The sequence below is a fragment of the Anarhichas minor genome, unplaced genomic scaffold, assembly GCF_050575085.1.
Source record: "Anarhichas minor isolate MPS153535 unplaced genomic scaffold, ASM5057508v1 ptg000025l, whole genome shotgun sequence".
NCBI lineage: Eukaryota > Metazoa > Chordata > Actinopteri > Perciformes > Anarhichadidae > Anarhichas > Anarhichas minor.
The window spans coordinates 8,843,973-8,868,491 of NW_027466471.1; the positions used below are offsets into that span (position 1 = coordinate 8,843,973).

The 24,519-nt window shown below is 40.9% G+C and overlaps 1 protein-coding gene across 1 annotated transcript in view; it reads right to left on the reverse strand.

Annotated features, from left to right (window-relative positions):
* Nucleotides 1-24,519, reverse strand: part of grid2 (glutamate receptor, ionotropic, delta 2) — a 425,055-nt gene that overhangs the window by 141,765 nt on the left and 258,771 nt on the right. Inside the window, exons 4-5 of the mRNA XM_076099476.1 lie at nt 21,495-21,700; nt 1,031-1,084 (exon numbers count right to left, since the gene is read on the reverse strand). Of these exons, the coding sequence (XP_075955591.1) occupies nt 1,031-1,084; nt 21,495-21,700 (260 nt within the window). The remainder of the gene's footprint in view (nt 1-1,030; nt 1,085-21,494; nt 21,701-24,519) is intronic.

Genomic DNA, 24,519 nt, shown 5'->3' on the forward strand with positions numbered 1-24,519 from the left:
GCATACTAACATTGGTTTGAAACAGAAATACTTTCTTTGCATAACTGAGCAAGTAGTAGGACTGCTGAGCCTTGCAGCACGTGGCAGCATTACAGGCTATGACTTGAAAATGGAACAGGGAGCGAGAGAAACTACAGTACACTAGAGGATCTGAGGATCTTTTCTTGTGTTGTACCAAGCAAGGTTTGCCATTGCCCCTCCAGTAAATGTTTTTTTTTGCATGTGTACATGGTTGTGTTTGCACACTTGCTCTTGTGTGTGTATGAATGTGAGGCAGCATGGAGCCTCTGCTGTGTCCTGCCAGTTCACTGTAATGCCCAAGGCTACCAAGACACAGTGCATTAGCTACTGTAGCAGGATCAGCTACACAAATATAGCTGATCCTGCTGGTTTTGTAAAAGGCACTTCACATAACACAAGATCAAAGATGAGTTCCTATTCAAAACGAATATGAAAGTGGTGCCAATATAAAAGTTTAATTATTTTTTTCTCTTATGACCAATAGTCACCGTGATCGGTGATTGACAACATGGGCAAAATAAAAGTCTTCGAGGCACTTTGTGGACTGTCAGATCTTGTCTGCTCTCGTTAATCCAGAAAGGCCTTAATATTTAAGTAGCAATACTGATTTTGAACCGGGATATATGCTCATCCGAAGGAGTTCTTCCAAGGTCACTTTTGTCATCTCTGACAATTTAGTGCTTGTATACAGAGGCTCTATCTGGTGAGCATTAAAAAAAGTATAAAATCTTTACTGTATTATTTTTGCCAGGGGACACAGCAGCAGAAGCTCACTATAATAAACCAAACTGTCCTCGGTCATCAAGTTTTGTGTGTTGTGTGTGTTACTGAACCAAAAGAAGTCAGCAACTTTATAAACTCTACTCTCTCCTTTAAACACCTAAAACAATGCAGAGATTAGAGTGGCTCTGGATCTAAAACCATAAATATTCCTGGGATAATTGAAACAATAAGGAGAACTGAAGGCACACCAGGTACAGGATCCATAAATCATTACCTCGACACTCACCTCATTAATCAGGATCCAGTGACAATCGAAGGCCACCAGGTTGGTCTCCACCACCTACAACACAACAAAACACACAATCACATTTAGAATTCAGAGAAAAAAGAGATGTCATTGATTTGATAGAAATAAGGGAAAAGAGTTAGGAGACAACAGTTCGTTTTTTATGTTATAAAGAAGGAGAACTTCCTTAGTGTTGCCTTTAAAGATATTTTCTTGCTCGGATAATGTAATTCATGGAAACTGAAGTGTGAATATTATGGAAATGTACAAGGCTGAACCCCAGTGTGAAGCTTGAGCATAAGTGATTTGAGAAAACTTGTATCAAAAGGTGCTCAAGGTATCAGTCAAAAATCTTTTCAAACACATGCAAATATGGCGACCCTTGATCGTGTGTCTCTGTCCTCGCCCCAGATACACACACACACACACACACACACACACACCTACACACACATACACATGCACACGCATAGCCACAAATAGTATGTTTCTGCACTGGGGAAAAAGAGAAGCTTTTCCATTAATTGTTAATAACATAACTGAAATTATTTATATGTGTCAACTCTTAACCAGTAACTACACAATTGTTAAACACTGCAGCAAGGACACTTAGAAATGGTGCTGCCGAGATGACAGAGAGAGGAAAGACCAAAACATTTGGAGCCCCAGACACACCTACAGTACATTTACGCATACATTTCTGGTATAGTATCATCACTTTCCCTTTAGCAGTACAGCTTCTTTCAGCTCACTCTCTGAAAAAGTGACTATTTTCCTCCTGTTAGCAGTGAACTCTGGCAGTAGACCTCTACTCAATCATTCTCTCTGACAAGCAAGAGGGCGAGGCCTTTTCCTATAACCAACAAATATACACATCATGAGAACAGCTGCTTCTTGAACTACTACAACGGGAAGGTCCCTCTCTAGCGCAGCCCGGAGGTGATCACGTTTCCTTAATCAGTGCTTTTGCATTTAGTTTTGCTCTCTCTGCCCAAATGGGCAGGAGCATCAAAACTGAACACAAGCTACACAACATTTAGAAAGTAGAACATGGCTGATGGATAGCTAAAGGTAACATTGGTAAAACACATAAATGGTTTAAGAACCTAAAAAAGTAGGGAAGCAGTTTTAGTGGCGCTCACCGGTTCTCTTTCTCGGCTAACTCAAACCAAATAGTACATTTATTGATTAGTCATTTATTATCCACTCTTTCTGTTCTCGTCTATCGTCTCTATCTTGCCGCTCATCTTTTACCCACCTATCTCTTTACACGTGTATTTCAAGGCGTATCACTCCATCTGTATCATTTACTTTTGAACATGAGGGTTCAACCTTGCTTTCCACAGAAACACTGATATTTGCTTGCTGCCAATCCCACTCAACCCTTCATCTGTGCTCTCCCCCTTTAATTGCTCACTTCTCTCTCTGACTGCCACCGCTCCTTTCCTCTTGGTGTAAAAAATACAGTGCCACTCGTATATCATTTGCTGTAATTGTTTAGGTGACTATAGCGCCGTGTGTCATAAAACACTTTTTAGCCGTAAACAAACGGCAACAGCTGGAGAGAGCTGACGGAGCGTGGCTAATAGTGGTTTAATCTCCCACAGAGTCTTCATAAAGCTTCATCATTGCATCCTCAGCGGCTGCCGTGAAACACTTTGTCAACAAGAAACATGGCTGCGACACACAGACAAGGAGTAAGGCAAGGAGGGGAATGATGGAGAGGGATACAAAACTAGATTTTGGCCCTAATTAGTCTTTTCTGACAGCATCTTTGTTCGTCTCTACTCTTACCTACTCCCTAAGACTTTATTGGGGAACATAGCTGAAAACAAAACAACTAGAAGCACTAGAATACTGGCGCTTATTCATCTTTTTTTGTCCTCTCATGTTGTTTCTGTCTCTATCTACTGGAGCATTGCACAAACACAAACAACAAGCAGTGAAGGAGGGAGATAGGAAATAGAGAGAAGAAAGGACAGAGGTTTGGCAAGCTGTTTTTTCTGTTCTCCACTTCTCTGCCTGTTTGCCCTGTTCCCTTCCCTTGGGGCTCATTAAGGTGCTAGATGATATTTACACAAGATTATGAAGAAAACGAACTTCCTAAACATGGAAAATGCACAAAATGTCTGCCTGCGCCTTCATTTGTGACAGCGTTTGTCTATGTAAAGCAATGTAAATATGTGTATTATGAGGTTTTTCTCATGCATGCAACTGTCGGTGAGTGTTTCCACTTCTCCCGTTATAACCTCCCTCTGGCAGACGTCTGGGCAGATGTTTCAAGCTAATTAGCGAAAGGGCAGACTCCTAACACTAGACGTGACTCCTTAGGGGTTGGAACCGTTCAATACACTCACTCACTCCCTCTCTCTCTGTCTCTCTCTCAGGCACACAAGCACAAATCTAACATCTTAAACTGCCTTGTTTGTGTGCGTGTGCATGCGTATTTGTCCACACAAGCTTAACAAACTGCCACAGCCCTTTTAACAACTCAATGCCAACATGGCAGGTAGCAGTCACTCACTTGGGTGTCGTTCCCTTAATGCTGCCACAGAGATCCTTCTGACCTCTATGACCAGCTCGACAAAAGCTTCGTTTCTGCTCAGTTCTCACTTTCTGAAGTCAGAAGATCAAACAAACACCAGCTCTGTGGTCCGGGACGAATCAAATCACTCAGTGTCAATGTAATGAAGCCTTTTCTCAAAGTCTGAAAGCAGATATGAGAGGAATAAGACTTTTCTGCAACATTGTACCACCGTGCACCCCCACGTCTCGTATGGGTTTTATGGAGTAGCAGCGGTACCGCCAAACACCATTTTGATCTTGTAATGACCTCCGTCTGCATGTCACTCCTGAAGGAGTCCAACAAAGAGAAAATCATTGATTCTGGCAAACGGCTGCTGTTGGCTGACATACAGAGTCAAGGTTTGCTGCTCATGCCGAGGCCTGACTTGACAGGAGCAGGGTCCATTCAACAATATTGTGCACACACATTGCATTCTCACACACATACATAAGTATACAAACCACAACACTCTTTAGACAATCAAATGCTTAATGTCATACAGGTATATACACTGGGTAGTATACAGTGTATCCATGCTTGTGTTTCTGTGTGTGAGAGATGGTAATAAATATTAATGCAAAAGCAGATTATTGCGTAAGTACATTGTGGGGGAAGCTTGAAGAGGGAGAGTGGGCGTTGCTATTGAATAAAGTGCTCTAAATTGAAAATTAGTTGTGTAATTTAATTTCATGCACTATTTGTGATCAAATCAAGCAAACAGCCTACAGCCCAGGCTCTGAACTAGGAATATCCAAGCTTCACCCTTAAACATGCGAGCCCAAGTTGTGAAAGCACAGACAGGCACACACAAAAGTTACACGAAGACAAACATCTAAAAGCACAGATCCATTTCTACCACTCCATTCCCTCACTGTCCACTAACGCAGTATTCGCCCACAGAAAAGTCATTTTATTTGCTGTGCTATACGGTGAAACAAAAATTATGCTTTTGGATTACTATAGTTAAATAGTGTTTCTCTGACTACATATGTGCGTGGGGGGGGGGGGGGGGGGGATAAGGTGTCTGAGTCTGGGTCTATGGGTTCGGGAGTATGATTACTGAAATCATCTCAAACCTTCCATTCCACCGAAATGCTGTAAGATGGAAGAGAAATATACAGAGAACCTAAAACATCAGAAAAAAGGGAAAGAAAGCGGGCATAGATGAGCGACCAATGGAGAGACGGAGAGAGAGGAGATGCTGAAAAAAAAAGAAGAGGGACTAGAAGTTTCTTGTGATACTGTAACTCCCAGAAAAGTAACCCATGTTCTGATGTCTTTCTTTATTAGGTTTCCTATTGCTGCAACACTTTAAAATAAGGTACATGAACTGTCGGGCTACAAAGGAACGAGGAACCACTTCTTTGCCTATTTAAAGGCTATAGGCAACTTCATACTGTTCAGTTTTCTATGTTCCCACTTAAAAACTCAATTTTATCAATCAATGAACTATGACACCTCTTTGCACCTTCCTCTTTCATTCCAGTCTCTCCTACCTAATCACAGACTCTTTCCCTGTGTCTAACTTGCATGTCTCAGAACACTTTAAAACATTACCACGACTAAAAATAAGGAGAGGAGATGGAATTTTCGCAAAGGGAATTGAGCTGTAAGTGCATGCTAACTGATGCATCTTCTCCCCCATACATCAAAACAGCTGCTACTCCCACAGCGTGCCTTATGCATGTTTGAATGGGTGACTTCATGTCAAGTGTGTGTGTGTGTGTGTGTGTAGAGAGGTGATGTCAAGCAGAGGGCGGCGCATTATGACACTGTTCTGCTCTTTTGATTTCCATACTTGGCAGAGGAGCACTGAGCGTTGATTGATGGCGTGCAAACAGGCAAATACAAATACACACACACACAAGCAAGCAATCCACTGGCATGCATTCTGTTAGCACATTAGCTGCTAAACTCAAGCATTGTGTTTGTTCTTCTGCTGCCATGCTGTAAGAATAATCAAACACACCCTGCACTCTACACACATCCCCATAAATAATCATGGCAATATATGAGATGCTACCTGCATGTCATGTAGACATAAGTCACCCAACACGCATGTATGTACACGTCTGGGATGTGACAGCTGTGTCTGAGGCAGGGACTTGTCATGTTAGACACTGTCTTTGGACAATAACATTGTGTAGTATGACTTGTTACTGCAGGACATGGCTTGAGTACATAAAGTGCAGACATTGAAAGCCAAGTGGAGCGACAAGCCCAAAACATTTTCCCCGCCGGCGGACACAGAGCAAATACACACAGCCAACAACAAACGGTAAATATTGTGTTTCATTTTCAAGGCATCTGTGTCTTGTCTATGGTTTATGTTCACAATAATTCAGAATACTTTTGGTTGTAAAAGTGGAACTAAACCTCTTGTCTTCAAAAACACTAAAAATGTAAGAAAATTGAAAGGTTCAGGGATCCTTAAGTAAGGGATTAACGTAATATAATACAGTTGGGCCACTGAGACATAAAAGGTAAGCAGTCATGGTAGTCTAGAGTAATGGCATAACATTAAATGAAAGTGTTCAGCGACTGAGTTGGACAAATGGCATATGAGTAATAAAACCATTAAAACATCGACAAAATGTGCACACAAATGTTTAAATCCATAATAAATAGTACACGCCACACTTATGGTACATTTCTGCCATCTGCAGAGGGCTATAATTGTAAAGTCTTGATTTGTACCTTTGAGAGTCACATTCTGCAATGTTTTGTTGTATCTCACGGCCTGAAACTGAACTTTCAGAGATTGTCACACTCCAAAATAAAATGAACTAGAATTACCGCCTTGCAGTCGTATGTCTCCGCCAACTAGGCAAGTTGCATTTTACATCCATGTAACAAAAACGTCATCAATTCATCATTTTATCCTTTTTAGACATTTGTGCGAAATTGTCATTCTGCCCAAAAACGATTTTACAGGTCAGAGTAACTTTTAACCACCAAATTCTGATCAGCTCACCCTTGACTCGAGGTTGACGTTTGTGTGAAGTTTGACAAAGGCGTACCTGAGATATTGCGTTGACGAGAATGATTACGCTGAAAACCTAATGCCTCAGCACAAGAAGTTCACCGATGAAATAGCAATGTACTGCAGATCACTTCTCCAGCCTCTAGTCATCGTGCATGATGGCATCTGCTGAGATGCACTCGCAACAGAGGAAGCAGTCGCTGAATGTTTTCCATGTTTTCGGTATGAGGTGTTTGATTGATCTCATTCTGCACTGCAGCTTACAACAGAGATGAAGCAAAAGAAGAAGTGTGAAAAGTGGGAGGCTCCCCCTAAGTGGACATGTACTAAAACTTACTTTTCGTACACGTAGCAATAACCACATTATTGAATATATCGTGTTTGCGTATCATAGTACGAAACGCTGCATGTAAACAAAACGGTTTACAGTGAAAGCATTCCATGTAGAATCTAGACAGAGTTGAAAAACCCTGACTTTTATCTATTGCATCGCAGTGCAAAAAGGGATATTTCTCCCGGAAACAGAGAGCAATGTAATAATAAAGTACTGGTCCTGGATGCACTGGACCGTACTATGAAATGTGTGATTCCTCCCAACAACTCCCAACAACTAATGACTCTAAATTACCACCATCATTGTCTGTTTAATTAGTCTGATCCAGCCGTGGTCACACACCAACAATCTACACAGTCTATAAAGGTTGTGCTTGTATGCTAGTGAGACAGAGAGAAGTGGGGGCAAAGGAGAGAGACAGAGAGAGATAGAGAGAGAGAAAGAGAGCGAGAGATATTAAAGAAACCAGATTGTGTCCATGTGCGAGTGTGTTAATTTATGTGTGTGATTTTTTTTGTGATCGCTCAAGAACATTGTCTCTTTTGCAAACCCAATCTGAAAAGGTCTTGCTCCATCTCTCTCTAACCCACACAAGCACACACACACAACAGAGAGCCGTCACACTCAACAAAAGCCAGCAAACCTCATGTTGACAAGGCCTCGCCCTGCTCACCAATGGCATTATTGATCAATCACTTTCTGATAATAAAAAAAGCATGGAGAGAAGGAAAAAAGTCCTTTTTGTCCTTTCAGCAGACATGTTTCAGCAGCCATACATTCCGCTCTCTCTCTGTATCTCTATTGCCCTCACTGTCTCCACTCTCTTTTTCTGGATGACATATAATATAATGCTAGGACAGCGAAAGTCTTTGATAGTATGTGTTGTGATGGCAAAGGGTAACAAGGCCAACATGCAAGACATCCATCATCCGTGAACTGTGTTTGGGTGTGTTGGTTTCTGTGTTCGCCCTATGTGTGTGTGTGTGTGTGTGTACGCTGAAGCACACAAGACTTTGCGGGTATGTGTGTGAATGTCAGCCTTTCAGTGTATTGATCAGACCACAGATCCACACAGACACACACACAAGCATTGCCATACAATTGCACACATGCACCACAAGCAGCCCGAGCAAATATGACGATATGCAAGCTGACATTTAGATATTAACTGATCAATGGCTGGAACAAATAGAATAAGCTGTCTTCAGAGGTCTAAACTGTTTGTGTGTGTCTGTCTGTGTGTTCTTTAATTGATTTACTAACTGTTTTGTTCCAGCAATAAAAGGGGGACTTGTTTTTATTTCATACATTTAGTATGCATGTCCATAACCCATATTAAATGTCCATCTACCCACGACATACAAACTTAGATTCAGCTCACAAGCTTGCATTCTGCTCATTCCATACCATTGTTTCTGTAATTCATTTAAAATTCATTGCAATAATGGGATTTGACTGACCATTAAATTAAGGCATACCACATTGCCAGGAAAAAATAACATTTCAATGTTTAATTGTCTATTTTCGGTGTCTAAAAATACCCTTGCTGTAAACATCAGGCTGGGTCGCATAAATAAATATTCAAAGAGCTTCAACGTTGAACCTTGAGCCAATCCTTGACTGAATTTGGAAAGCTAACTTTCTGTCTACAATAAAACGTTTTGGCTGGCAAGCCTCTAATAACTTAATGTAACCAAACCAATGAATACTTTATTTGAAATGTGCTACACAAATAAACTTGCCTTGCCTAATGAGACTCTGTACACTTAAAATATCTTGGCACCCAAGCACAGGCCAGTAAGTTCCAAGTAATGCTGTTTACTCATCTACATCTACATCAATATAACTTTAAAAGTAGAATATAAGCCAAAATAATAGACAATCATCTTTAGATTACAGGCTTTTATTGGCCTTTGTAAAACCATATTTACGAGAAAAGCGGCAACAAGAAGAAAATACCCAGCATCGGCTCAGTGGCCCAGTTGGTGATATGTCATGTCAGTTCGGAGAAAAACAGGGCAGAAGAGATCAGAACACAGGTAAATTAAAAGATTGACCCATGCCCTACAATGTCAAAAAACATACCAACTGAAATTGCCTGTGGTAAGGTCAGATGAGAGGACTGGAAGGTTGTCTGTGTACGTGTTTGTGTGTGTGAAACTATGAAAGCAAGACAGATGGAGATGGATGGATCGGCAGACGGAGAGAAAGAAAGCATGGATACCTTTGTGTGAGCATACTTGCGTGTCTGTGATAGAGAGGGCGAATGAACATGTGTGTGTGTGTGTGTGTGTGTGCAGACCGAGCTGCTGAAGTGTGTTTATGAGCCCGCTCTGCCTCTCCAGGTTGACTAATCTTTGACCCAATACACTGTATAATGATTCCTCTACTTCTTTTTATCTGTCTGCAGTCAGTCCGACTGTCCATCCATCACTCCCTCTCCCTGACTGCAATATGTGAAAAGCACAGCTCGGGTCAACTGTTCCTGACACAAGATATGGGCGATATCTTCAAGTGTCAATCATACACAAAAGCACACACATACTGCACAGTACACACTGTCTAAACGTACACATTGTACTGCCAACTTGTTCTCACTCCCAAAGCGTTGGACAGTGCTCTTCGACGTCTGACACAGACACATGTATGTGTATCCTTTAGCGTGTGCAAACACACCCTTGTCCTGATTACAGGCTCAGAGCAACTGATAACGTATAACGTCTGAAATAGACTCGTCCAAAGCAATTTACAAAAAACAGAAAGACACACACAAACCAGATGATCTTTCAACCACAAAACCAGTAAACACAAGGCATGAATTATGTTTTTAAATTCAACAGCAAGGCTGCATACATACACAAGTCAAAAAATACCAATAGAAGAGCAGAGCAATTTCTTGAAAATGCTAAAAGAACGAGCAAAGCGCATCACAATCCAAGATCCTGTTTTTGCATTCGGGGTCACCATAAGTCACAGCTTAACAACCTTCCAACATGAGATTGAGCAGTTACCACTGGGGGGAGAGAAGCGGGTCGTATTAGTGTCACAGGATGAAGGGTTGGTGTTTGAGTGAGTGAACAATTGAAGGGAATAACCAGCTGGATATGGTGGAGAGTAGCAGATGTTATGGCCCTCAATTACACATCTGATCAGGCCTCCAGGGGCTGAAGCATATGCTAATGTTGCCAGCCAGAGGAGCTGACCCCAGTGTGAACTCATGTTTTACAGGTAACTCTGGGGGCTGATGGGGGCTCCACATAATTCAGCTCATTTTAAATCCTTTTAATCAAGTTTTTTTTTTTTTTTTCCTAAGCTTTAAATGATAAAAAGACTTAACATTATAAGATCATTTCAACCGGCATTAAACCCTGTAAAGGAAGGCTGTCAGCTGTGAAATTGAGTTACTAATTGCATATTTAATTAATTCAGTTCAAAATAATTGACCTCTATATATTGCTCTATTGTTAAGATAGTTTTGATATTTCTGAGATAAATGTGTCTTTCTTGCTTTAATCAGTTAATAGCCTATACAACATCACTTTTGCTTTACTGAGATATTAAGTAGCCATTTTACAGCAAATTTAACTTTTCAGAAGAAAACAAAAATCATAACCACATGTACATTACTGTCTTACTTTAAATACATGCATACTGTGTATCATTTATGAAAGAAGACGTGATGTACTGCATCATAGAGTAACTTTAAATAACTGATAGACACCAAAACAGACAACTCTCTTAACTCAATAGTTTGCTCTTGTGACTGTGTTTTTCAAGCATCTTGGAGAATACTCCTAATCCTTTGTGGCCACACATTCTCAAAGGACTAACAGCCTTCAATCGTCTTTCTTTAACTGGAGACAGTCATTCTATCTCCCCTATTTAGGAGAGCTGCAGAGCTGCAGAGCTGTAATCTATCATCAGATCCCGGTTCCAGGAGGTATTGAACAATAAACTACCTTGTTGTACACCTAATAATGCTAAGTTGAAGCTACAGCACACCTACTGACAAAAACTAAAAACTCATTCACAAAGGAAAACTTCTAGTCTTTGCTGAGAGCATGTAGGATGCTTCATGAATATGTCATTGACGCAAAATCAAAGCCATGGGGCACTGTGCTCTAAAACCAAAGCAAAGCTGAGACAAAAGATCAAGTGACCCTAAAGAGAAATTTCACCTTCACCTCTCAATTATCAAATCATGTTATTCCTGCATTTCCTGCTGGTCTTTTGTGGGAGGGAGACAGTTTGACCCTGAGCCTACAAGTGGGAAACATGTTTTCAAGGGTATCATTTACATGTTTGTGTCTCTGAGAGAGGAAGAGAGACAGCTACACCCTCGAGTACATAAAGAAAAGAGAAACCCACGGTGTTAACAACACACCGACACACAGTCTGAAGAGAAAAATAAAAACAGTGCATGATGGGAACAGGAGGAGGGAGAAAATGAGAGCTAAGGGAAGGGGGAACAAGGAAAAGGAGACAGCAAAAGGAAGAGGTGAGATGAAAATGTAAACCACAAGGAAGCAGTAAATAGGCTGTCTGCCTAAGAATTATGCCCTTCCTTCTGGCTCATTGGGTACCTTTGGAAATGCTGGAACAGTGCGCTGGAATGCAGCTGCTCTGCAAGTTAGGGGGAAATGCAGTCCAATCTGTCTCAGATATCACACATGATAAACAGACTAATCGATAAAGAACAAAATGAATGGGTAACTCTTACTTTGAGCAACAAAAAAAATCAATCCAGACACACAGGCCTCAAACAACTTCACTCGCGCCTTGGATTCCTCACACAGTAAATACACAAACCTATCCAAACATGCACACTTCCACACACAGCAGAGGGTCTCCATGGATCGCAGTGTTTGGAAATTGGCCTGTGCATGTGTGAGTATTTTCCTTGACTCGGCTTGGCAGAGTTGTCAATTTTCATTCGTGATACAGTCTTCAGTTCCAGCTGCTGTCGGCAAGTCTTAAAGGGATTATACAGCATACTGAAGATACTTGAAGAGGACCATCAATAACACCATGTCCAAAAATAGGGAAAGATCGCCTTTCTTGGTTACAAGATTGATAGTTGGCACTGAGACAACAAACCAAGCATCTCGTCCTACCTCCTTGTTTTGGTGGGAGGACTATGTTGCATGTGGGTTGCTTTTAAGTTAAAAGCTTTTCACTTTTAGGTAAATCACAGTAGTTACAGTCACATTTCTGTCAAGGATCCATGGCGGTGCATGACTCATGTCCAAAGATTTGATTATACAGAACTGAGAAACACCTGTTTATTCAAAATAAGATATATTATTGTATTTACAAGACGCCAACTCTAAAATACACGGGCGGCATCCAGAGCTCAACTTATTCCTTTGTATTTTTCACTGTTCAGAGTATTCTTTTTTGTTATAAGGACAATATTTACACTATCTGCAAGAACAAAACAAAAAACACATGCAGAGTGCATTCCGCCATAGATGTCTCTCTTCTTAAAAGCTACTATGTTGTTTGTGGCCATTCAGCCATACACAGTAAGAGGCTTTAGGAAAAGAAATCCTTCTGCTTTATTGCCAGCTGTAAGCAAGGTGCTGTACTTAAAGCAACTCGGTGTCTTCTATTGGAACATGCCATGCTCTTATCTGTTTATGTGCCTTTTTTTCCCATGAGTCTCCCATCCATGACCATCCCCCAATTTGTCCTTCGTCACTGCACACACACACACACACACACACTCTTTGCCTGCCTTTTCCTCTCACATACACCGTCCCCTTTTCATTTCTAATTTCATTATGCTTCATCTCTCTATGTCTCTTCTCAATTGACAACATTAATCCCATTAGGAACTGAGCACAGGAATAACCAGGGGATGCAACAGCCCAAAACATGTTCCAGAAGTCAAAGCAGCGGAAGTATAAGGAGATAAGGAGGGATGGCCTTCAATTTGCTGTCTGTCACTAAACACCACACTATGACCTATATACAGCTATTTGATATTTGATATAATGACCCACACATGTGACATAAAAAACAAAACAGTGTGTGTTTATGCCGGTGAGGGTGGAGGGAAATACACCGACGAAGGGACGATAGATGGATAGATGTGGAAACATGATGGTGGAAGAGCGGGAATCTAAATGATGCTTGTAGGGCAAAGCATGCATGGAGAGTGTGTAGGTGAGGTGAAGTGTGTGAGTGAGTGTGTGTTTGCGCGCATGCGAGCGTTCGAGTATGTAGCAGGTAAAACAGAGGAGTGGAGAGAGAAAGACACAACAGATAAGCACATTGCAAAAGAATAAAAAGTGTGGTGGCAAGCTCACACACACACACACACAATCTGTATCATCTCTAAAGTACTTACTGGCGTCCCCATTAGTGGCTGTACTAGCGGCAGTCAATAGCGCTCACCTTTAGTGCTCCTTACGCACACACACACACACCTACACACAGACACGCACACATATACACAGAGCGATAAGCACATGCACACACACAGACGCAAACAGCCAACCTTTCAGTCCTTTAGCAGTAATGCTCTATAATCATTGTGCTTCCAGCTCCATGTGCCCAGATAAAACCTTAATGTCAACGCACATCTCACATCCCACACACACACACACACACACTCTGTTTGTTGAGATAAGAACATAATGCCATCTCTGTCTGGTGATAAAGTTCAAGGAAAGAGCTAGAGCCAAGCCCTTGAAGTGCCCTTTTAACTGCACTGGAAAGTGGACGGCAGAGGATGCTATCTCTATCTCTCTCTCCCTCTCTTTTTCTCTAGACGTGTGTGCATCTGTTTTGTCTGAATGCATGTTTTCATATCCTTTTTTGTTTGGTCACGATCAGGTTATGGTGAGTTCAGAAAAAGTGGTATAAGCCTGATAATGGCCAAACCAAAGAGAAGTGGGGCTACTCGTGGCTGAGCTGGCAGAGGCACTTGACGAAGAATTAGCAGTACCAGCTCCTCAAAGCAACATGTCAAGGTGTCCTTAAGCAAGACACTGAACCCAGTTACTCCCGATAGTTAGGCCTGTGCCTTGCATGGTAGCTTGCTGCCATCAGTGTGTGAATATGTGTGTGTGTGTGTGTGTGTGTGTGTGTGTGATTTGGCGAATGAGAGGCAAGTGGCATTGTGGAAGCAGCATCTGGGATGTCTCACCATGTCTCAACAGAAAGATACAAGCTACTTTTTACTTTGGTGGATATTTGCTTCTGTGTGTGTTCACATTCTGTCATTGATTCTTCTTTGTTCTCAACTAAAGAGTGTCCTTCTTCTTCGTCCCCATCACCATCTCTCTTGAGCCGTTTCTGTTCATCCTTCACATCCTCTACATCAACCAGTTAGCTCTGTTTATCTCTCGCTGAATTCTGCCTTGCCCTTCAAAATCACTTTTCCACTGACCCCTACCAAGGAAGAAGTACAAAATGTCAAAGTCCTAAAGGTCTGGGCCATGCATGTGAGTATTAAATGGAGATTAACTCAAAAACGCTGAGCATATTGTATTGTAGGTGATAGGAGGTCCATTCGTTTTCGAAGTTTTGTAAAATAAGTAAAGTCAGTACATTAATCAATTTAAATGCATTTGAAGACACCTTAATCTTTGTTAATCCCTATCCCACCTCACCCTGTTATTTCACCGACCTCAGTTGATCCCTCCACTTATTTCTTTCTCTGCCTACTGTCCTGTGTCACCCGTCTGTATAGCCTGCTGTCCACATTCTTACTGTCTGTCATTCCATCACATACACCCTCTCCGACATGCCTTATAATTACAAATGTCGACACTTGCTCGTCATGCTCCATTGACACAGGTTGTGACGCACAAACTGATGAATGATGAAAAATATCTCAATAAGTCAAACGATTCAATCATACTACCCACCAATCTTCATTTTAATCATTGTCATTTTCTACCCATCAATTGATTCTGACAATGCCCTGCCAACCCACTGCCCTCTGTAGCCGAGCGTTAATGTGCGAAAAGTTCACTAAAAGTTAACTCCAGAGAGAGGCTGGCAGAAATGACGACCTTCATGTGTCAGTAAGCAAAAGCAAAAGAGGAGGCGGAGAGGAAGACGCAAAGGATGAGAACATATGGAAGGCCGTATACTGAGTCACAGTGTTATATATTTCCGTTTTGGAATTTTATCCAATTTCCCCCTCATTTTAAAAGATGTTGACATTTAGTGGAAAAGTCCAGCGATACAGTAATTTCCTATGTAAGAGTACTGAGCAAACAGGAGCACAGAAATATACGTATAAGGCACTCAAATATATGGGAAAAGACAAGAGAAACACACGGATATACCGAATGATAAGACAAGAAGATCAGTTAGCCGTTGGATCAATTTGTCTTATATATCCCAAGCTTCAAACATCTAGTTTTAATTATTAATATAACTTAATACAAGACAATGTAATGCAATATGATATAATACAATATAATATTCATCCTGTGGAGAAATTATCCTTTTTTGACTGTAATTGACAGCCCACGTTGTCTTTCACAAGCATATATTTCATGGCCTTTGGGGCCCAAATGAATCAGAGACAATTCATTATAAATTGTGGAAAATTCATGCACAGGATGTTGATGAGAAAATACATATTCATCAATGGCAGTGGAGCAAAGCAGGATCACAACATCTGATTTAAGGCTCCATTAGCAGTAGAAGCCTGCTAATCCCGACCCCTCAGGGGTGATTGTAGAGAATTCATTTAAAATGTATTTTAAAAGGTGATCAGATCGGATCAGTACAAAAATTGCCCACAACAAAGAAAATTGCTCTCCAAAAAGACAGGTCACACATAAGAGAGCATATTTCTGACTGGTGCTTCTTTGTTACACCTGTGGGCAGGGATGCTACTTTAGATTGAATATTTTACGAAAGTCTAGCAAAGACAATCTCAAGGGGTCTTCAGACAAACCTATGTTCATAGTCTGTGCTGTATTGTGGGTAAAGGTCACGAGATGACACAAGACTTAGAAATAAACCTCTTTTAAAATTGTTTTTGACAATATGCATGGTGGTGATAATGTATATAAATTGACCAGTTCTTTGTTTCCCTGTCTCATCCGTGTTGCTTTCATTGACACCAAAAATAGATGAAAATGCGGGAAACAGTTGATTTTGCCGAGGCAGAAATCAACAGAATTGAAAATAAATGCGTTGCCACATCTGAAATGTCTCGTAAAAAAAATCCCACAAGTTCTATTGTGGCTCAGTCCGGCCACCGCCGTCTCTGCCTGTTATTTCACCGCCTCTCTGTGATAACTGCACTAAGGATTTGACTTTCTCCCACCAACAGTGAGGCTTTGTGTTTGCTCAAGCCCTACATTTAACAGTAATTATATAGAGTATGCCTGTGTGTACATCAAAGAAAGGGGACAGCCAACAACAGAACATCTAAGCACATATTTTGAATGCAGAAAAGAACTAGCAGGAAAATAAGCTGTTTCGTTTCCTGCATAGTCATGTTGTTCACATTACTGTATCAGTGAACACTGCAATATTGTGGGCGATAATTATATCTTTCTTTGAACACTGAGGGGTCTAAACCCACCATCAAACATATCATTTTTTTTATAGGCTACCAGTGCTGGTCCCTTACCGCTAAGCTGTAAAATAGAGGGATACTTTAGGCTTTCCATACCCTCTCTGGATATAAGAAAATGAGTTAAGGCTGATTTCAGCTCTTACCTCTGCCTGTGCATTGGATAAAAGTGCTTTCTTACTTATTCCTTTCAAGATAAATAGTTTTTGGTGACTGTGTTTCTTTGTCTCTCTCAGTGCAAGGAATGCGTGAGTTGGACTCTTTTCCAATGCGTATGGCGATAATTATCTGTACTGCTGTCATTACTACTTACATCCTTGTTACCAATGCACCTGCTATTGTGGCATCACATATGAATCTTCTTTGGCACAGCTTCTTTTAGACTCATCAATTAAATCTTTGAATGTCAGACCTCGTTTAAAGCCGACACAGTCTGCTAGCTGGTCTTATATGACCAAACACTGGCATTTGCAGCTCTCCTTGGCTTACTTTAAAATTGAAATGGTTACTCTTTAAGGTCTAGGCAGACAGGATTTTTCTAAAGACCTCCGTAGATTTTTTGATGAGTTTAACTTCACGTTCATTGCACTATAATCGGTACATCTTAGATGGGGTGTTGTGCTGCTACAGTTTAAGATGAGCGCAATCAACAAAAAATAATGTAAGAGCAGAAGCCCACACATTAATGGAAAGAGAGAGAGGGCGACAGTAGAAAAAGTACAATCCTGAAGCTATGACAACAACTCCACAACTTGTTCAGCACACAGCTCTCAGCAGAGCCACCCACCCAGACTGTAACAACAAAATTCCACCCACTGAGTAAAATAACTTCTAAGTTCGTCATGGTCCAAATGCCTTTTCTTCAGGCTATTCTTCAGGAGAGGAGCGTAGATCACAGGGCCTTAATATAACATTTCTGTCTGAGTTTGGGGAACTGTCAGCAAAAGAAAAATGAAACAGACCTGATAGTATGATCAAAAATACTAGAAACTAAAAAAGTAGAAAGCTGTGTCAAGTTGGTTTTACAATTCATCAAGTGCGTGAGCCTCGACACGAAAACAGTCAGCAATCTGAGGAGTATTGACTTGTATATGATGTTTTTTTTTTATATTTTGTGAACAATGCAGAATGTCTCGTTGCATTTTCTTTGGGTCATATGGAGCTGTCAATGTTCCCAATGTTCTGCTGACATAAAATACTATATAATGTACAATGTAATAAACTCTCCAACATTATAGTATCTTTGTCTGTCTCCGGTCAAACATCAACATAATTGAGTATTTTCCGGTTCTATTAGGCAAGTGGACAGTGATAAGAGCAGCTTTTACTTGGGCAAAAAATAAAAACTTTTTGGATACAAGCTATATCAGTGAATGCATTATTCAACATGTCTTATACAGAATATTTTTCTTCATGTTTGATTTGCAACATCTGTCATCTCTGGAATAATCTCCGACCCGTTTGAAGGCCCTTCAAGTAAGAAATGTCAGTTAAAGAGAAAATAGTCCCAAAATGGCAACGTTTTGAAATTTTAACGCTTTGAGATCAAATGGCAAAATTTATATTTTTCCGCTTCTTTGCATCTTTAATATGAAGTCTATGTGTGTGTGTGTGTTTGTAAGAGAGAGAGAGACAGAAGACTAACTCCGCCTGAGCAAATTTTGACTCATGGTTATGGTCCAATTTCCAAATACTAATACTTTTATTAATATTATATTAATTCACTCATTATTTCATGCTACGTCTGCCTACAACATGTATGATCAGTGGCAAGAAACACAGATGGACAAGACAATGTTGTTTTTATAACACAACGTCCTATAAATACCATTTAATGTTTTCTTACAAATGAAAGAATATGAAAAGGCAAGAATAAACACTGACAATGCAGAATTCAAAAACTACTACTGATAACCTGGTTACAGCCTTGTAATAATTTGTTGTTAGAATATGAATATGTATGACTGTATACTGATGTTATAGGATTATGTACTGTAGTCCCTGTTTATACGCTTCGTCTCTCAGTAACTAACAGGCATATTTCACCCATGACAAAACCTCCCAGCAACAATGCAATTTTCATTTTCTTAAACTAATCGAGTTATTGGTCCTTTATGAGCTGAGTAAGTCCAGGAAAGCCATTCATAATTCATGAGAAGCAATATTTGTAATAAGACAATGGTCTTAGGGCAAGAAAGCCACTTTGCTCCTCTGACTACAGTGGGTGGAATAGGGAGATGCATGTGCCAGCAATGAGCCTTGTTGGCAGTGGATGGTACACCCACATGTACTAAACTGAAAAAAGGCAGCAGAGCAAGTAAATGTTAAATAATGCAGAACAGTGACTGAGCATGTTGGCTGTGAGTGTATATCCGTGTTCTTTTGTGGTAAAATGCATGGATGTGCATGGTGGAAGACATTCTACTGAGAATCCAGCAGATGTTGAACTATATTTCCTGCTGAGCTCACATCACAACAGGAACATGAAAGCCACAAATTACAGAAGAGCAAGGACAGAGACTCATATCAAAGTCACAATAATGAAGAGATGAGCCAAGAAGCTCATGATAACTCGCATCTCTCCTCAAGGTTTGGCTCAAAACCAGTCTTTCTCACATTTACAGCTTTGCATGTGTGGTCTATATGTTCAACCATCAACTGACATAAGACTCTCTGTCGTTAACCTATAATACCAACATCTCATGGCCTGCATCAATATGGGGGCAGTTGAACAAATTACAGTACATGCTTGAGCACCACATTTACTTCCTTTAGATCTTCCTTAATGCACTGAATTAATTAACATCCCTCCTGTATTAGTTCCTGTTTGTTTAAGTACTTTGTTTGGAGAGTGAGGACAATTACAGAGACTGGAAACTGTTTCAGTTTAGGCACAAAACCTTCTTGCTCAAGGTTAAGAGATGTTACATTTAGGCACTTTCTTGCACTCTCTTAATTGCCTTCCATCTTCTAATCACTCTCGAGGCCTGCCATATCTCCAATCTCCCTTTTTTCTCCTTCCGCCAAGTCTCTACATTTTGGAACAGCTTCCAGTTTACATATAACATCAGGGCCTAATGCATCTGGATGGGAGGTGCTTTCGGTGACAAATGACATCACAAATAACTCTGATAGAGAAAAGACAAGGTCCCAGTCATCTCTCTCTGTCTCCACATGTCTCCCTGCCTGTCTGTGTCTGTCTTTCAGTCCTTGTCTCTCTCCCTTACCCCTACTCACCATATTGCCAGAGAGAGAGAGAGAGAGAAAGAGAGAGATGTGATCATAAATCTCAACCAGCAATCTTTACCATCTCCTGACACTTCATCTCAGAAACCTCTCACCACTTGATGTCTGACTAAATTAGATTAAACGACTGCTTTGTCAACCTTCCCGGAGAGGAGAGAGAGAGAGCGGCTCTGGAAAACTAATTTGGGTTCCACTCACACACTAAAATGGAGGCTGACACTTCCATATTGTATAATGTTAAAGCTTAAGCAATTTCCCACACCTACTGCAGATCAGATCTCATTGAACGAATGGCCAAGTGATAATAGAGACGCATTTGTTCATCAATTTCCAAGGGATATAACCATGTTGCTGTGCTGCTGCTGAATGTGTGAAGAGGCAGTTGACCTAACCTTCATTAACAAAAGGTTCATTGTTGTGAGTTTGTGTTGAAGTCTGTCTGCTCTCTAGTGGTGAAAAATCACTTAACGTTGGCTTAAACATTTCCTTAAAGCATTCCAAGAGAGTGAAACCTTGAGGCACATTATCGTCGTCCTCTGGCCGGCACAGTGTACCGACTTCAGTGTTTTTCCATGCAACACTTACATCGCTAAGACTACAAACACACAGGAACCTGCTCATACACAAATACTGACGCATACACATTCAAAGACACATAATAACACCCCATCTTGCACCCCCCTCCCTGTCACGCCTCCAGCCAAATTAGATTGTGATTGCTCTTTCTGAGGTCACTTTTAATTAAACTGAGATGAGAACATGACACATGGGATTAAGCCCCATCCTATCACTTCAAATTATAAATTCATAACTAATGCTAGAGCCTATTGCTTTCAACCATGACCTCCATATCATTTATGTATAAGAGCAAAAGGAACTCCACTAATTGTCTTCTTCTGCAGAGATAAGGAGCATGACAGGAGGGGGTGGGGAAGTGTGTGTGTGTGTGTGTGTGGGAAGGGAGTAGTTAAACACACATATTCTAACATAAATATAATGTTTCAATGTAAGTTGTGCTGTATACCATCAATACTGACTTGACACTGATTGACTCTAGCTTGCTCTCTCGCAGGATTTAGATCAGACATGCTAACCTCTCAATAAATAGGGCTGCGAGAGTTTTTTAAAGCTACTAAGATGAACTTTAATCTTGTGTTGATTTTGGCGGTCCCTGTGGACAAAAGCGGATAGACCTTTAGATAAATTCTCATTTTACTGCAGAAGGGTCCGACACTCAGTCCTGGTTCTGGTTCTCCCGTGCCTTCAGCATGCCGAACAATACGGCCTTGGCCTGCAGCAGCGTGGTGTCTGGGTTGGCTTTCAGTGAAGCAGAGAGGCGAAGCTCTACTCCTGGCAGGATGTGAAGCGGCTTTTGCCGGGCGTGGAACTCTCCACCGCCCGCCAGAGCTCGGACCGCAGATCGAAGGCGGCAGTGAAGCAAGATCTGTGTCTGTCTGCTGAGGGCTGGTCGCTGCCGGAGGACCCGGTGGAGTCTGAGCTGAAGGATTTCCGGTGAACCTACATGATTTCTTGTGATTTTGCAAGTCTAACCCAGTGGCACCGATGATGAGCAATAAGAATAACTATATACAAACAGTAATTTTGCTGATGGTCTTGTTTCCTTATGCAGGTCGTATAGAGGCATCAGCACTAAACTGAGACTGTTTAACCAGCTCCTTACCGTATCTTTAAATGAAAAATATCGGGTGAGAAAAGCTTGAACTACGGTTACTGTTACTTTCCCCATTACACAGAAAACTTGGGAACAAAAAACACCCTCCTTACCTCAGTGATAAAAGCCTTGGCAGTGGCCGGGCTCATGAACAGCACGGCTCTGCGTAGTGTATCCCTGTAGCGATGCAGCTCTTCCACGCGCAATGTTCTGAACAGACTTGTGATCATCATGTTGATATTGGATTCCACCTTCTGAAGGGAAACGTCCATTCCATGCTGAGAGGTCCGGTCCAGGAAATCCTCAATCCCACGGATATCTATGAAAAAGGGAGGTAGAGTTAAACATGTGTCTCTATATGAAAGTATTTCGAAAAAAAAACAAGTAAAGGTAGAGAGACATACAGACATACACCTGCTCCCACACAAACATTGAGAACATCACTGATCACTTGACACCATATTCACTGCTGTAGGTGATGAAGAGGTTCAGTAAATATCTCAATTCATGAGCTCCTACTGGCAGTGATTCTTGGCTATCAGTGCATTTGTATTACTCAAATGCTATCCTTTGTATTAATCTGAGCTAAGGCTTTTGTTGTCAGCACTACGCCCCCCGTCAGTGCTGAATGCTTTTGTCTTCTAGAAACTTAAATATACAAAGCATTCTGTAGACTTGCCATCTCTTACAAACACATAGACATGAAAACAAAAGCATATGTTGGTGACTCATCCAAAATAAGAGGCATGTTTTTTGACCTTTAGGTCGATTGATGTAGATACTGAGGTCTATTGATATTGATAGACAACACTATCAATAACAAAGGACAAATTCACTACCACTGTATTTACCTTGAGTGTGATTAACTGGCAGTAAAGTGATAGATGGCATATTAAAAAATACCTTTTAACGTGCAAACTGCAAAACTATTCATTGAACCCAAATTTTCGTTTCCCTTTGTTATTGAGCAGTACCGAGGTACTTGGACTAAGGCGGCGTGCTGTGGTCCGACGTGCGGCTGTATTCCGCTCACCCTGGTATGGGCAACGATTGCTGCAATGGCTGCACAGCATGGAGGATGCTCCCACTGTAAGATAAATAAGTAGTGTAGCAAACTAGTGTAAAATCTGATTTTTTGAATCAGCAGCCGCCACTGGCGTGCATGTATAGATTTCTAACCTAAGCCAAACATATGACTGTAAATCTTTGACCATGTCTGTCCCAATTCATGTACACATGTGTGTACAATTGTATTGAGTACGCAGTATGAGTATTTCCATGTATGCGTGTTGTTTTCTGGTTGGTGTTAACAGGGACATACATAAGAACAACAAGCACAAGTGAACACATTTTAACTTTTTCTAGTGGCACCGAACTTTTTTGAATGCAATTGAACACAACATCTTTGTGTATGATCAAGTGGCAAATAGCTGTAAGGCTGCAGATTGCAACAAACTGAATACCCCTCTGCTCACCCCTTAATGTCGAAGAACTATGGTGGCCTTCAAGTGACATAAAAATGCAAAAGGCCCTCTAGAGCCAGTGTTTGGTTTGTCCGTTCTGAGCTACTGTAGAAACATGGCAGTGCAACACGGCAGACTTCTTGAAGTGGCGCTCTCTATGTAGATATGAAGGTCTCATTCTAAGCTAACAAAAATACAACGATTCTTAGTTTTAGGTCTTTGTGCATAAATAACAACATAGCTATACATTCTTTATTCCATTTCTGCCAATAAACCCATTTAAATCCATTTAGGTCCTTTAATTCCCACTTGTCATTGGTGAAGCTGGTATCTCGTGAGGGCTCTGGTCTGTGACCTGTCATCGTCTTTTCTTTTAAAAAAGTTCTTCCTTTTGCTTAAATCCTTCAAAAACATAAGATTGCTATTTCTGCTATGCTGATGACACCCAGCTTCATTACTGCTAAATCAAAATGATAATTGAAGATGAAAAAGTAATATTGATGTTTATGTTCCCTAATGGCTAAACAACCTTGACCAGTTCACTGAATACATGTAAGCATCTGTATTGTAAAATTCAGAAATGCAAGAAAGGAGTGTGTACGGAATGTTCTTAAATCTAGATCTCATATTGGTCAACCAGATGTGACGCATTTTAACTTTTAACATTTCTCCCAATCCAGATTGTTTTCAGTCTTGTATGGATTCTTTAATACTGTAGTTATGTGACAGAAAAAAAGCAAGAACTTTCCTTTATCAATTGAACTTCAATTAGACAGGAACAGGGATTTGTTGTTGTGTTGAATATCTATCTAGTATCTGTGCTGTTACAGTAGAACAGGGCCAAAAGTGTCCCATATTTGCTGAAGCCACTATACAGTACATGCATATTCCTACCGGGACACTAAGAGAACAAATAACTCGTCAAGAGTTTTAGATAAAAGCACCAAGCCACTGTAATTATCTATTTTAAGAGTTATTTCTGTATGATAAAAAACCACAATGCTTGTGTCAGTAATGTTACTGCCTGGACTCCTTTATTCTTAATGAGCTACATTGCAGGTCAAGGTAATCCTAATTAAGGCACTTTGGTTGAGACCACTGCTAATGATCGGATGATGTGTGTGTGTGTGTGAGTGTGTGCGAGTGTGGTTATGTAAAGTGGTTATGTAAAGCAACTACCTAATGATGTATTTGATATGGAAAACGGATGACACTGTCGTCATTGCCAGTGTCTTGACTGAGCAATTAACAGGATTGATTAGACTTGTTAAGGGGCCACAGGGCTGAGGCGATGGTGTGATTGCATCAATGCCGGATTTTGGAGGTTTAACAACGTATTAAGGAGAGAGACAGCATGCAACAGCATTGATTCAGACGGAGATTCATTTAGAAAGAAGACAAAAAAAAATCCTGTGCACACAGAGCTCAGAAGGTTAAGCGAGGACAGTGTGGGAGACATTCCGAAAAGTTTGTGTGTGTCAGATGTCACGTCGACACCTTTTCCCACACTGAGAGGATTAAGAGGGAATGTTGTCAGTCTTTCAGCAGCAACATGACGCGGCGATGAAGACCGTGACAGCAAAGTGATTAGTGTCTTGCAACTTCTTTTCTTTCACACTTTCCTCTCCCAAACATATACACAGCGACACATACATACAATACACACATGCAGCAA